This window comes from Bemisia tabaci, chromosome 2 (assembly GCF_918797505.1).
Source record: "Bemisia tabaci chromosome 2, PGI_BMITA_v3".
Classification (NCBI taxonomy): domain Eukaryota; kingdom Metazoa; phylum Arthropoda; class Insecta; order Hemiptera; family Aleyrodidae; genus Bemisia; species Bemisia tabaci.
This window is the reverse complement of record NC_092794.1, coordinates 1,714,931-1,731,229: the sequence shown is the minus strand read 5'-3', so window position 1 is coordinate 1,731,229 and position 16,299 is coordinate 1,714,931. Positions and strand designations below refer to the sequence as shown.

Genomic DNA, 16,299 nt, shown 5'->3' with positions numbered 1-16,299 from the left:
CAGTCACCCGGCTTTTACGAAGGCATACGAAGGCTGCTCATTCAACACCCTTGCTGTTGCTTTAGCATATGATTGCTGCGAATTTAATGACCTTCAAAGCATTAGACCAACACCTGCATGAATGTATATTTAAGATTCAAACAAATTCCGAAATAACGTATAGACTGAAATCAACAGTCAATGACAGTCATTCCAAACGTTTCAGGAACCGCAGCATTCAATGAACTGCAGCTGATATCCACTCAGCAGTCGTGTGGTGATGGAATAACATGCAAGATGTTATCTCAGAGGCATCAACAAGATGTTGAGCAAACAGATTTGCATACTTTTTTAACAAACTTGAAATGTTTAATTAGCAGTCGTGACGATTAAAATAACAGACAAACGTCAAAGAAAATTAATATTCAAGATGACTTTTATGACAAAATATCTTTTTTTCCGTGTATAAAATACTTGTATCCAAATAATGTATCTGATACTTGCATATAGTTCCTATATTTGTCACTGAATTTCGCTGCTGTCTTTTTTTCAGAAATGACAGTTGATGATTTTCACCCCTATTCACATGCTTTTTCAAAAACCAGTTTTGTGCGAATACAGTTGCGCTCTCAAGGTGGCGTCATGTGGGGTCACGTGATCGTCAAAAATTGTCGGCGCCCTCGGAACGAAAAACTTTGAGGAGCTCCGATCGAGTGTCAAGTGACCCCACGTGACGCCACTTTGATCGTATGATATGGAAATGGGTTGTTGAAGAGTTACCGGGATTTAAAAGAAAGACAGAATCTTAATAGCGGTTTGAAATTAAAGCATTCAAATCATGATGACAAAGCGGGGTTCTGAAACATTAAAACTCATTCAGGGAGGTCTTTTCGGGAGACGTGGGGTCATGATACTTGCAATAAACTGGATTGGTGTACAGGACTTATTGTTAAAGTATCTCGACACTAAGTGGACGTGTTCAAAACATCATCAGGGATTTGATCATCATGATCTACGGACTGCACTGGAAAGAAAGTCGTTCACGAGAAGAAGGGAGGTACTTAAAGCCTTTCAAATGTATTATCATCTCTCACACAAGCATCTTAGAGATTCATACGCATATCTAATAAAATAACAACTTAATTTGGGGAAACGCTGCAAAACCCAAGTAGCAGTGATCGCGATAAATAGGTAGCGATTTCATCGGTTGATTATCGCGATTATATCGGTGGCAATTTGTTGCAATATTATCGAATAAAAAATTGCGATTTCAGTAGGGCGGATAAGGGGAAAAAGTTCCCAGAATCGTGCATTTCTGGAAGAAAGCATGAAACTTTCAGGATATATCATCTTTACCTATAGAAGGTTCAATTTCGCAAGTGAGCCCAAAATTCTGAGGCCATGGGGGCCGGGGGGGGGGGGCAGGGGGGGGGCAGGGGCCCTGATTTCGCTATGTTTTGCCGAATTTTCGCGTTGGATCATCGTGAGAACGCCGTTAACAACGTAAAATGTAATCAAAACTTGTGTAAACGTCATTAGTAGGTTCTCTCAAACAGTATCCTAAAATGCTATCACTGTTCGGTCCCGGAGCACCCCTCAAAATGCCTAAAATTCAAAATGGCGCCCATAATAAGGCCTCCGGAATATCGGTATTTTCACTTGAGCATATCCTGTCATGTGAGGTATCATTTTCCATGTAATTTTGGTCGCAAATTTCATATTTGAAGTCAAAACAACTCCTCGGTCAAAATTGGTGCCCCCAATCCAAGATGGCGTCCAGATTTGAAAGGCAGGAGGGTGCATTTTTTAAACTTTTACGCGATAAGGCAAGTGATATGTCATTACCTATGTAATTTTGGTCGTAGATTTCATTACTGAAGTCAAAAGAGTCCTCCGGTCAAAATTGGTGCCTCAAATCCAAGATGGTGGCCAAATTTTAAAGGCAGGAGGGTGCATTTTTTCAAATTTTTACGTGATAAGGCAAGCGATATGTCGTTTCCTATGTAATTTTGGTCGTCCAAAGTCTGAGATGTCGGCCAAATTTGAAAGGCAGGAGTGTGAATTTTTATGAGAAAAAAAATCACGTGAGATGACAAGTGAGGTATCAGTTTATACGCAGTTTTAGTCAACAAAACGAATATAAATGAAATGTAAAAATATTGTTTACACAAACATGAAACGAGATAATCAGGATGATTGCCATCATGGCTGAAGAGTGAAAAATGATGAGCCACTAATAAGGAGGTGTCTTGCTGATTACTGCACAAAAACTCTGAACTCAATTTCAGATGCCCTAGACTCAGAGGATGAACAATTAATAAGTACCGAAAATAATTTAGAAAACTTTCAGTCGGTTTCAGTTGGTGGGTCTCTACTCCATCGAGTACGATCGAAGCATAGGCATACTTACGAATCCATTGCACAAACCTATGTTCCATCAAATTGATGAGCAGACACCAATGTTTCTTTGCGTTTTCAAAGTGATGTTAAACGCGCAAAATCCCAGATGATCGCTGTTCTTGCATGCGTTTACTGGTTGCGATTCAACCCCTCACATCCATAAAATAGGAATAGCAACTTTATTCTGTACGCTTTTATCTGATCCTTACCTGCAAGAATCTAAAGAAAGGTTCTTGGAACCTAATCAAAACCATGAACGGATAGAAAGAGCTGGAAAAGAGTAAATCGATGGTGAAACTGCTTAAATACTATTCCGGTTTGCGGTGTTGCAGACTTCTTGTCATACTTCCGTTCCTTCATTAAAAAATACTGGAGTCATTTCTTGAAAACTTTGCTTGTTTTCACTCTCTATGTGAGGAATATTCTGTAAAAATTTCATGATGTTGGTTTGGTCTCCTTTCAAAAATAAAATAGGAGCGAATATTTTGAAATCCTGCAACCAAGATACGCACGTTTGCTGTTTCACCGTCGAAATATTACTCCTCAATGGTAGCCAAAAAAATGTGACTTTCGAAGACCTCCGTCATCATATATTGAAGGAAAAATTTCCAGCTTTCATAGTCTTCTTTCAATTAGAGAAAGTACCCTCGATATCATCAGCAATGAAGTAGGTAACATTAATTTAGGAGCTACTTTTATACTCAACTGTGGATGGGATGAAGTGATCTGGATGCTTGTCTTTGGGGATGGATGAATAAAAACAAGGAGCTTCATCCTATTTTAAGTGACTTGCCTCCAGCTCCCGGAATCCCCGCTTAAAATTATCCGGTGTAATTGTAAGAAAGGGAGTGACACCATGTTGTACCACCAAGAAAATAATCTTTTCGTTCTTAGACTCATGCAGAAGTTCTGAAGACTCCAACTGTAAAAACTTACAGAACCGTAGGAGGAAGATCCTGAAGAGCCTGACTGGGAATGTGAATCAGCATGTGTTGATTAAGATTTTCTCCTATACTGACTGGAGAGGGTATGGCAAGTGCGTCGCGTGAAATGTCCTTATCTTTATTGAGAAATTATATAGGCTTAAAAATGAATAAAAAAGCTCATTATAGATGCTCCTGTTAACATTATTCCTACCGTGGACGGCTAAACTGATCACCCTCTTAATTATCTCGTATCATTTTTGTGTAAACAATATTTTTACATTTCATTTATATTCGTTTTGTTGACTAAAACTGCGTATAAACTGATACCTCACTTGTCATCTCACGTGATTTTTTTTCTCATAAAAATTCACACTCCTGCCTTTCAAATTTGGCCGACATCTCAGACTTTGGACGACCAAAATTACATAGGAAACGACATATCGCTTGCCTTATCACGTAAAAATTTGAAAAAATGCACCCTCCTGCCTTTAAAATTTGGCCACCATCTTGGATTTGAGGCACCAATTTTGACCGGAGGACTCTTTTGACTTCAGTAATGAAATCTACGACCAAAATTACATAGGTAATGACATATCACTTGCCTTATCGCGTAAAAGTTTAAAAAATGCACCCTCCTGCCTTTCAAATCTGGACGCCATCTTGGATTGGGGGCACCAATTTTGACCGAGGAGTTGTTTTGACTTCAAATATGAAATTTGCGACCAAAATTACATGGAAAATGATACCTCACATGACAGGATATGCTCAAGTGAAAATACCGATATTCCGGAGGCCTTATTATGGGCGCCATTTTGAATTTTAGGCATTTTGAGGGGTGCTCCGGGACCGAACAGTGATAGCATTTTAGGATACTGTTTGAGAGAACCTACTAATGACGTTTACACAAGTTTTGATTACATTTTACGTTGTTAACGGCGTTCTCACGATGATCCAACGCGAAAATTCGGCAAAACATAGCGAAATCAGGGGCCCCTGCCCCCCCCTTGCCCCCCCTTGCCCCCCTCCCTTGCCCCCCCCCCCCCGGCCCCCATGGCCTCAGAATTTTGGGCTCACTTGCGAAATTGAACCTTCTATAGGTAAAGATGATATATCCTGAATGTTTCATGCTTTCTTCCAGAAATGCACGATTGTTATGCTTATCCGCCCTACTATTTATGGCTATTAAATCGCTATGCATCTCAATTTTTGGTTCAATATAATCGCGATTAATTTTCGTCGTTAAAATCGAGATTAAATCGCCATATATCGCGATTTTTGTTGCGATAATATCGCGATAAATTGCCGGGCGATAAAATCGCAATTTTATTGCAACAAGATCGAAGATAATCGCTCAGATGTTAATGATCTTAGTGATTTCATCGCCGACAAAATCGCAACCAATCGCGATTTTTCCGTTGAAAAATACTACTTGGGAAAAGGAATAAATCAAAAGAAAAATCCGGAACATATAGAAATAATGTCAGTTCCATCAACTGGAAACAAAAATGAAATAAAAATGAGTCGTCGATTTGCTTACTGCGAGATAGAGACTGACAGCAATATCAATAACAGCAAATTGACGACTCTTCTTATTTGATTTTTGTTTCCAATTGATGATGGAATTGTAAGCTCGCTAAGACGAATTGTGTAGGGACCGAAATAAAATTCGACTTAAGCGGCAATTCGTCGTACCTAACCGCTTCTCCACTTATCTTAGGCATGGACTTGTCTAGGGGACCGAAAAAAATTCGACTTCCTTAACATTTCGTTTTAACCGTGGTTCGATCGGGATATATGTTTCATTTGGACTATTGCACAACCACGTGCATACTACACTAACTTGCACTTTTACATGCATCAACATATTTCATCTTCGCACGGTTGCTACCCGCTCCGCTGCGTCAGTCGAGGTTCTTTTTTAGCATTTGAGCGATGTATGTAGTCGGTACACTCGTACCTAACCATTTACATAATGGGAATAGGTAATCAATCTGTGTACTAAACCGATGATTTTCGTCAATTACACCTCCATATAGACCTAGCCTTACGGCAACGTTGTCATGAACCTTGCCGCATACCATCCGCGATAGCGTTGCCGCAAATAGGTTGACGAAACCTTTCCGCAACGTTCTCGCGAAATGTGTGGAAGACCCACCATTCCGCGACAAGCTTACAGAATGGTTTCCTTAACCTTGACGCAGAAGTAATTGCTGAAGAGCTTTTAAGGAAACGTTACCGTAACCTTTCCGCGAAATTAAATTAGCAAACCTTTCCGTCATAGGGTTATGGAAGCCTTACCATGAACACCTTATTACAAGCATTTCCAATTTAACGTTGATGTAAGCGTTCCATGACAGTGTTTCCGCTAACCCTTTGCTACCTTACCTTACGGCAACCTTGACGCGCCAAGGGCAAAGGGCAACCATTGTATGGAACATCCTTCGGAAACGTCGACGCAACGTTACCGGCTAAATGCTCGCCGCTGCCTTTCTGGAGAAAGGGTTCTGCAACGATTCACCGGTAAGCATTCCCGTCTTGCTTTCCGTCAAAAGGTTACGGTAAAGTTACTGCGGAGTCCCTTTTGAAGTGTTTCTCCAATCAAGGCTAACGTAAGGTTACCGTGGCAAAGTTTCTCAGAACCCTTTTATATCTAACGTTACGGCAACCTTTACGCGCCAGGGGCAAAGGGCAATCGATGCATCGGCATTTTCGTGGAAACGTCCGCGCAACGTTACCGGCTAAAGTCATTGGCGCGATAATGGCACTCGCGGCAAGGCTACCTCAAAGTTATAGTGGCACTCATGCGGAAACCACTGGAAAAAAAAATGAAATCTTAAAATAAGATTTTGTGCACTCTTGGAAATTTTTCTCTTGATCCAAGCGGATTTTGCATTGAACCAAGAGACTTGACACTTGAGTTAAGAAAACGGACTCTTGGATTAAGATGCCAGCACCCGGGCTCTAAATGCAAGAAACTTGGTTTCTTAAAAGAAGAGTTCTGAATCTTAACTCAAGATTAACTCTTAACTCCTTCCAAGAGCCTCAGGGTTCTTGAATGAAGTTTTCAGGTTTCTTGAATCAAGCTTTCAGATTTCTTGAATCAACCCTTTACGTTTCGTAAATAATCACTTGGAGGGGAGGAGGGTTCGGTTTAATAGTTCAGCTTTTCTTAACTTAAGATGTATGAGTCCACATTTAAAGAATTACTGTGAGAACGAAGTGATGAATAGTGGCGAAAATGTTATCTTTGGCCACGGCCGCCATCTTGGATTTTGAAATTTTGAAAATCTGACCTGAAATTCGAGTTCCCCTTTGAAAAATACCCCCGAATACCGAGTTACACGAAAATCGAGCGAACAGGAGCTGACTTAGCATTTTAGGCCACGGCCGCCATTTTGGATTTTGAAATTTTGAAAATCTGACCAAACATTCGAGCTTCTCGTCGAAAAGTATCCCCGGATACCAAGTTTCACGAAAATCGAGCGAACAGGAGCTGACTTAGCATTTTAGGCCACGGCCGCCATCTTGGATTTTGAAATTTTGAAAATCTGACCAAAAATTCGAGTTTCCCGTCGAAAAGTACCCCCGGAAAGCGAGTTTCACGAAAATCGAGCGAACAGGAGCCGACTTAGCATTTTAGGCCACGGCCGCCATCTTGGATTTTGAAATTTTGAAAATCTGACCAAAAATTCGAGTTTCCCGTCGAAAAGTACCCCCGGAAAGCGAGTTTCACGAAAATCGAGCGAACAGGAGCTGACTTAGCATTTTAGGCCACGGCCGCCATCTTGGATTTTGAAATTTTGAAAATCTGACCAAAAATTCGAGTTTCCCGTCGAAAAGTACCCACGGAAAGCGAGTTTCACGAAAATCGAGCGAACAGGAGCCGACTTAGCATTTTAGGCCACGGCCGCCATCTTGGATTTTGAAATTTTGAAAATCTGACCAAAAATTCGAGTTTCCCGTCGAAAAGTACCCCGGAAAGCGAGTTTCACGAAAATCGAGCGAACAGGAGCCGACTTAGCATTTTAGGCCACGGCCGCCATCTTGGATTTTGAAATTTTGAAAATCTGACCAAAAATACGAGTTTCCCGTCGTAAAGTACCCACGGATACCGAGTTTCACGAAAATCGAGCGAACAGGAGCCGACTTAGCATTTTAGGCCACGGCCGCCATCTTGGATTTTGAAATTTTGAAAATCTGACCAAAAATTCGAGTTTCCCGTCGAAAAGTACCCCCGGAAAGCGAGTTTCACGAAAATCGAGCGAACAGGAGCTGACTTAGCATTTTAGGCCACGGCCGCCATCTTGGATTTTGAAATTTTGAAAATCTGACCAAAAATTCGAGTTTCCCGTCGAAAAGTACCCCGGAAAGCGAGTTTCACGAAAATCGAGCGAACAGGAGCCGACTTAGCATTTTAGGCCACGGCCGCCATCTTGGATTTTGAAATTTTGAAAAGCTGACCAAAAATTCGAGTTTCCCGTCGAAAAGTACCCCCGGTCAGAAAGTTTCAAGAAAATTCGTCGATAAATGCCCCCTAAAACCTGAAATTTCATCTATAATGCTGTGACGTCACGCGACAGGATTGAACCTGTTGAAATCTCGGTACAGTAGCTTTATATAATTCATACTTTCTAGGTATTTTAAAGGACAAAATACGAGGGCTGAAAAATAACTTTACGGATGAAACTTAGAAAGTTTTAGTTTCGAAAAGGTTTAAGTGCTCTGAATGAAGTAGTAAGGACGAAGAACAAGCTGCATAACTACTAGTCGCTCCTAGAAGGGTTTGTAGGGATATTTCGACCTCACTCTTCATCAGCAGCTATAGCTCAGTTGGTAGAGCGCTCGGCTGTGAATCCAGTCGCCGCGCGCCGTGGGTTCGAATCTCCACAGGTCCGCTCGAGATTTTACGCCGCAACATCTCTCCATTGGTAAGTCAAATTGTCTAATATATGTCTCCTTGTCTCTCTAATTAACTTGTGTAATACTTGTATGTACTGAATAAATCACTAAATAGTTGATGATGTGTGAACAGAAAACATGTACTCTTCACAAGTAGAGTGCGCTCCTGATCAATTTTTGGAAATCCTGATCTAAGAAAACAGAAATCTTGATCCAAGAAACGATGGAATTTTAAATTAAGAAACCAGGTTTCTTGGTTCAACAACTTTCGGATGCTAGATCCAAGAAGCATGTTTCTTGTCGCCGCTTTTAAGCAACCAGGACTCTTAAGTCAATGCACCATTGCATTGGTCTAAGAAGGTTTTTTTTCCAGTAACTTCTTAGGAAAGGGGTCGGCAACGTTGCCGAGGAAATGGTTGCTCGAACGGCAAGGTTACCAATACCTTGCCGTCAGGTTGCCGATCTCGTGCCGTACCGTTACGGCAACGCTGCCGACGCGTAAGCATCCAGGATTGCCGGAAACGTTGCCGCGGTAACATTTCCGGTAGCCTTACCTCATTTCCACGGCAAGGTTACAGTAATGTTACGCTAGGGTTTTTTTTCTATATGGGGCAATTCGTATCAAACTTAGCGAGCTCTTACTGTAACTATTTCGAAACGTTCCAGATTTTTCTTTTGATTTGTTCCCTTTACGTGTTTCTGACTGATTAAGTTGTTCTTCATTGTACATCTAATGCTTTTCCACTCAACATTGTTCTCTTTATTTGAACACTATATATAGGTACCTAATTGCTACCTAAGCCTTTTTCAGTTAACCTATTATTCCTATATTTCATACATATGGTATTTAATACCTAAAAAAGGACTTAATAGGATATTTAATATGATTGATATTTGATTCCTATTTTTAGTTATTTCATACCTTATTTAGTAGATAGTTTGTACCTATCTTGATAGGTATTTTAAATCATATTTTGGCTCTTAGGGCACAGTGGGTTTTAACTAAATCTAATTAAGAAAATGAAAGTCCCCATATCTGAAAGCGGAAAAGTACAGCGAAACACCTCAGGAAAACATTCCCGCTGAAATGAAAATCATTCGCTGGGCCGTTTTTTTTTTGCCGCCCCCCCCCCCCCAAGCCAAAATGGCGGCTGATATGCGCCGCCGCGGGCTGCAAATGTTACAACTCCCTCACAAAGTCAAGTGACACATCGATTCCTATGTAATTTTGGTCTTAGAATCCGAATATGAGGTCAGAAATCGCTCACGACTAAAAGGGATCTCGCAAATTTAAGATGGCGGCCAAAAATGGGCCCCGGAGTAAACATTCTCAATTCCAGCTTTTGGTGACGAGTGAGATGTCTTTTTTTATGTTTTTTGGGTCATAGGATCCAAATTTGAGGTCAAAAATTGCCTTCTGGCCGACAGGGATCCCTCAAATCCAAGATGGCGGCCAAAATGGGTTCCAAAAATCATTAGTTGGGCCGGTTTTTTTGTTTTTTTTTTTTTTTTTTTTTTTTTTTTTTTTTAATTATCTTTTAAATTTAATCACGACAATTGACGACAACAAATTTTTTTTCTCAAGACATTAACGAAGATTCAACTGTATGAATGCAATCATCATGTAGACATGTTTTATCTGAATACGAATAAATCATGTAGTAATAATAGAAGTATTATGTATCAATATAAGAATAAATAATATAACTTGATTTAATTTTTGTAAATAGAAACTTGAATTTAGTTTGCTCTATTTAGTTTGCGCTAGTTTTTTTGTGAAGCAGGGGACTAGAGCCCATCATAGGCAAAAAGGTCAAACATTATGTGTAATAATAGAGCATTCTTGGTGTGGTTGGCGCCGTTCTAACAGTGAAATTCTGAGTTTTTATTTAAATAGGTGATAAAAACGTTACAATCAAGGTGCTAAGGGACAAATATTACCTTCCGGCTCACAGGGACACAGTTTGGATCCCAGTTTCTGATTATGTGGTCCAAAAAACATGTAAAAAGATACCTCACTCGACTATACGCGTCTTTCGGAAATAATATGTCAGCCCCAAAATGGAAGCAATTTTGGATTTGAGGGATCCCTGTCGGCCAGAAGGGAATTGTTGACCTCAAATTTGGATCCTATGACCCAAACAACATAAAAAAGACATCTCACTCGTCACCAAAAGCTGGAATTGAGAATTTTTACTCCGGGGTCCATTTTTGGCCGCCATCTTGAATTTGCGCGATCCCTTTTAGTCGTGAGGGATTTCTGAGCTCATATTCGGATTCTTTTTTTTTATTATTAATTTATTGCTATATTAACAATACGAATATGTCACTACTACTACTATGATTCTTAGTATCTATTGACTTGTTATTAAATATAAATGAGTTTTAAAAGTAATTCTAGCGGATAATAAGCATTCTTGCTTATTATAAATAATTATTGATATGTAATATCAAAATTATGTGAAATAAATATAAGTATATAATTTAAATTATCTTTAACAGGAGTATAAATAGAGTTATAAATTAATTTTGAGTTGTTGTCATTTTAAACGTATTCCGGTCTGTGCGTCGTCCCTCTATGTTGGTGTTGTTCGTCCTCGCCATTAAGTTAGGCTAGGTACGGCGACCTGTTCCCTAGACTAGTTATTAGGCAATTAGTACTAACAGCAACACAGGTAGCACTCAAACCAGATTACTCAATCATTCGGATTCTACGACCAAAATTACAAGGGAATCGATGTGTCACTTGACATTGTGAGGGAGTTGTAACATTTGCACCCCGCGGCGGCGCATATCAGCCGCCATTTTGGCTTGGGGGGGGGGGGCAAAAAAAAACGGCCCAGCGAATGATTTTCTTTTCAGCGGGGATGTTTTCCTGAGGTGTTTCGCTGTACTTTTCCGCTTTCAGATATGGGGACTTTCATTTTCTTAATTAGATTTAGTTAAAACCCACTGTGAGGGGCGCATTTGAAAATTGAAATCCGAGCCCCATCTCATTATTGGATATTTTTCCGAGGTGTGCGTCGTCCATTGCTTCGAGATGCGAGAATAAGCTTAACGGACAAAGAAATCGTCTATCCGGCAATGTCAATCCATGCAACAATAATAGCGCATTGAGCTCCGCTTGTCACTAATGACATGGTTGAAAATGAACACAAAATGGTATTTAGATGAAGCAGGGCAAACGCAGGAGTCAATCTGCTGGCCATATCCTGCAACTAAAGACAGGCCTAAATGACACCCCAAAAAAAGATGACTGCAAACAGATCACTAGCCGTACAAATTTGCAATTGTGGATCGAATGATGAAAGAAATACAGACATAAAAAATAGAAAATATTCTTCGTCAAATCGCAACTTACGGCAATAAAATGTGACAGTAGCTTCTACGTTTAAAGTTTCATCGGACTACTCAGGTGCCTACTATGTTTCGTTCGCCAAATTAAAGCCAAAGCTACCTGAATGCCACAAAATCTCAAAACTGCGACTTCTTTATGGGAGGAGACTGAATAGGTGAAGAGACCATTTGTTTACGTTCGACGTGAGCCTCCGTCTTTGGTTTGTCCTTTTTGCTTCTTCGCAGCTCTCGCCGTCCCATGTAGGGCCGCACCACACCCTGCCGCACCATGCCGGGCATGATTGCAATGCTAGCAGTTAATTTCTTCTAATTGAACGTTTCATTGTTTCATCCATCCGTTTCGTTGATATTCCGTATAGCCCCTTTATAAAGAGAGTTGAGACGATGCAGCTCATGGATGTCACAAATGGAAATAAATAATACACAAATTGTACGTTTTTCGTAGACTTTAATAAACTCATTCCCGAATTTCTGTCTCCGTCTCTTTTCTCACTCAGTTCGTTCTTTGCCGTCATGCCCCTAACTCCCCGGTCCATTCCAGTTTATATAAATTACAATTGGTGAGAATGTCATCTTTATACCCATTTGTGACACTATGAAGGCCTAAAATACGGGAACCAATCAGAAATGGATTTATATTGTATTTCCTCTCAGCATAAAGGGTCTCTAATATTCTCTAACACTGGCGATTAGTCCTGCGTGTGACTCAAATTTAAGTATAAAGAATATTACCTGCTTGTTGAGGCGTAGCCGCCGTAGCTGCTATAGTTGAAGTAGGGGAATGGGGGGAGCCTTGCGTGTTTTTTTGATCGTCATCAGAACTCTCAATGCTCGTGGAATTGTGGCGAAGCGGGAGCCCCACCGACAGGCGGCGAGAGACGGACGACCCTGCGACTCCTCCCACGCTTCCGCTGGCGCCGCCCGAGGTCCCAGAGGCCCCCGCGGCCCCCTCTTTGCTTTCCTTCCCCCGGTCGCGGTTACCGTACTTGTTCTTCAAATACCTAGCCCATGAACTCAAAGCTGCTCCATCTTTCTCGCCTCCTAAAAAGCACACAAGAAGTACCCTTTCATAGGCGAATCGCACCCCCAAACTTGTCATCCACCGCACATCAAAACAGAAAAAAGGGATAAAAGTTAACTCCTTCCAGAATCACTGAAGAGAATGACTTAAAGGAAAAAAGAAACTTGTTTTAAAAAAGCTTGTATTTGACTTACAGGCTTTTGTTTCGGAGTAAAACAGTTACTTGTTCTTTAAATGGGTGCTATTTTTTTTTTTTTTTTTTTTTTTTTTTTTTTTTTTTTTTTTTAAGATTAAAGCTGACGAAAGCACATTTCTTTGAAAAAACCTCTTAAATACAATAAATATTTTCTTGGTCTCAAAAATATTTTTTCAAGTCCCACCAATTTTACAAAAGTAATACAATTTTTTTATTTATTTAAGTATGTAGTTTTTTATCAAAAAAATTTTGTAGCTATTTCATTCAATGACAGCCTCCAAATAGCTCACTTCCTAAAGGGTTCGTTTATGATTCACCAAAAAATCCTCTCCCCTACCCCACTAACTTTTTACTAATCGAAAGATTTGAAAAAGGGGGATAATTCTCTGTTAAAGGGAGCTTCTCTTCGGCTCCCCTTATAATTGTCAGGCGTGGCCTAGGGGAGGGGAGGAGGGGTAATGGACCCCAATATTTTTCAAATAGAAAGACTCCTCGCATCCTGTGATACCTCCTTCTTTAGTCCATAAAAAAAGAAAACTTTTTCGCAAACCCGAAGTCATTATTTCAAATGATTATTTGAAATGAACGTAACATGTAGGTAGGCTGATTTTTTAAGACAATACCAAAATGAAAGCCTTTAACATATTAAATATTCGAGAAACTGTTCTGTGTGTTAATAAGAACAAATTCTACTTTGAATTCAATAGGAACATGGAGGGTACAGAGGGAGGAGGATCGCTGATATAACAGGAGTTGAAAAAATGGGAGGTGTTATACTACAAAAGGCCCCAAATGTTTAGTGTACCACGATTTACAATCAAATGCCGGAAAAAATAAAAGCAATTAAAACCCTTCCATTATTTCAAAAACCAGTGACCAACCTATGTAATTTATAGGTATTTATTCTCGAGGGAAATTTTCCGCTTTATGGATGTATTTTCCACGAGGAATTATGACTTTTTTTAATGTTATTTATCTGAGACAAATTAATATGAAATAAATATGATTTAAGGGGTGGCATTTTCGTTTTTATGGCTAAAAGACGGTTCGTAGCCGAGTCTTGAATCTTGAAGGTTTTTACCTATCATTAAAATAATTTTAAAATATTTAGCCTTAAAACAATTGAAACATTATTAGTCTTAAAACATTTAAAGAAATTAGTCGGAATGTTTCAAAGACACTCCAAATTTTAGTAGTTTAAATAATTTGAAAACAACGTTTCCTGAAACATTATTTCAAAAATAAATAGTTATTAAAATAGTTTGATTACATTAAGATATACCAAAATTCGTAGAGAATAAAACGTTTAAAAGGTAAGCCATCGAAAGCTGATGTCAGTACTGCGAGGAGCTTAGATCCCAGTCACTCCTCTGAATTTAGGAATGCTCTGGTTATGTAACAGGTTACCTGTTACATACCTTTTACAGGTATGTGGGATTGTAGAATTTTTGCTGTGAAGAGTGCGTGTTTTCATAGAACTGGAGCTGCTTCCGTTACGAGTATTTCAAGCGAGGATAAGGCATAAGGAGCAATTCCCGTGACTAAAAATATAAACGGTATCAAAAATATAAACGGTATCAAACTTGATCTCTGAAGCTTCCAGAGTAGCTGTACTTCAGCTCCTGAGAGATGATACTTTTCGATCTTGTCTTTATACTTATCAATTGTATGTACACGTTAGCAGAGGCCGAGGGCAGGGTAGCTTTTAGGTGTAAGTACTTACAATAGTCTGCTTCTTGTCTAAAAGAACCAGATCAGGCTTATTGTGTGGGATGGTCTTGTCAGTGCAGTAAATATTCAATTCCACGATTAACAATCTCTCTGATAAAATGGGTTTTTGGAGGGGCTGTCTGGAGACGGACTCAAACCAAATCCGCAAAGAGTGAGGATTAGGAAATTAAGTGAAATGGGAATTATAGGATAGTTTATGTCTGGGGAGGATTAAACATTGGGGCGATTCACATAGTTATTCACTTTTCTGTTCAATCTAGACTCAGGAGAACCTTGATTATGCTACACGTATGAGGGGCCTTTGAAAATACTTTTGGAGGACGACTGTGGCAAGAGCGAAATTTCCGACGACTGGTAACTAAGGCGATTCATTAGAGCACGGCTTACGGTGTTCCGTTTTGAGGCAACCATCTCAAAACCTTGCTCCCTGAGGTTTTTCCCATTCATGTAGGCCCCCGAAAGATAATTCTGATGTTTCCGCATCATACTTGAAGTCTACACTTTTCCCAAAGGCGATTAAAATTTCGAGATAAATTACATTGGTTCAAATGGGGAGGAAATAGGCCAATTTGCGGGACTGCGTTTTTTGGCTATAAAATGTGCCCAAATGATTTCAAACCTGACCATCTCTTAGGCAGACATCCAGAAGCCTATTTTAAACAAGAAAATTTCTCTTTTGATCTCGGTATTGGGGTAGGATAGGTCACGGCGCAGTTAGTTTTAAGGCGCCGCGCGGAGCAAAATAATCATATTTGACAGTCATGCAAAACAGGTCTTGCGAAGTTGAGGGGGCTAAAATATGTCACAACTTGTTAGAAAATAATGTAAAATAGTTGTTTCTAGCCCTTAAGAACTATTCGGGACCATTTACACTCTTGCCAAAATTACGCGAGCGTGAAAGGAAATTAGTGTAGGTATATTTTATTGTATACTATCGCGTCCACAACTAGCCATCAAAAGTAAAACTTAGGAGTTGTTGGGTGGCTAACAGTATAGGGCATGAGCCGCGCTGCTAGTGCAGCTCCCACCGGAGTTCGGCAGTCTAATTTGTACGGCGGCATCTCAGAATGTTTGAGCTTCAAATCGGGACTGGCTGTCTATGCACACTTGATGATCGCAGACCAGAGTTGGGCGAAAAATTGACGCAATTAAATCGACTAACATTTCGATTGACCGAATAATTTGGGTATTAAAGTTGGCAACTAATCCGGAGACAAATAATTTGATCAATCGCCCCCCGGCAATTGACGAATAAGTCGAGTGAGAAAATCGGCAACTAATTCGAAAAAAATAAATCGTCAATTGTCCCAAGACAATTGACGAATAATTCGAATTCTTAAATTTGGCAACTAATGTGCAAGGAAATAAGTTGATCAATCGCCGCATGACGATTGACGAATAAATCGGGGTTTTTAAACCGGCAACTAACCTAGCAGCAAATTAATCGTCAATCGTGCCATGACAATTGACGAATAATTCGAATTTAAATAATTTGTCAATCGTCTCCTACGATTGAAGCAACCTTATGAGGATTCCCGTGGGAGTTTTCGGGAATTTTTCGGGAACGGAAAATTTTCTCGGGAACCGTCGTTCCCGTTACGTAACTTACTCGGGAATCTTCGATCCCGTCTCGTATCGGATGCATGAGAATAATATCGATGGATGTGAGATGATTCTGATTTCAATACCGCCATACTCCATGGCATCTTGCGCCATGGGCAACATGGCACGCCGGCCGGCCACCGACCGACCGCGTTTCTTATCTCCCCTCAAAGCGTCCTTTCCCGGAG

At 40.1% G+C, this 16,299-nt stretch overlaps 1 protein-coding gene across 5 annotated transcripts in view; it reads right to left on the bottom strand.

Annotated features, from left to right (window-relative positions):
• The window catches only part of tn (tripartite motif containing protein thin), a 155,420-nt gene that overhangs the window by 29,542 nt on the left and 109,579 nt on the right, over positions 1 to 16,299 (bottom strand). For 3 of the 5 annotated variants that reach the window (XM_019049864.2, XM_019049867.2, XM_019049866.2), the window contains one exon: positions 12,294 to 12,602. The exons of the other annotated variants lie outside the window; for them this stretch is intronic. In XM_019049864.2, the coding sequence (XP_018905409.2) occupies positions 12,294 to 12,602 (309 nt within the window). The remainder of the gene's footprint in view (positions 1 to 12,293; positions 12,603 to 16,299) is intronic. 5 annotated transcript variants of the gene reach the window in all.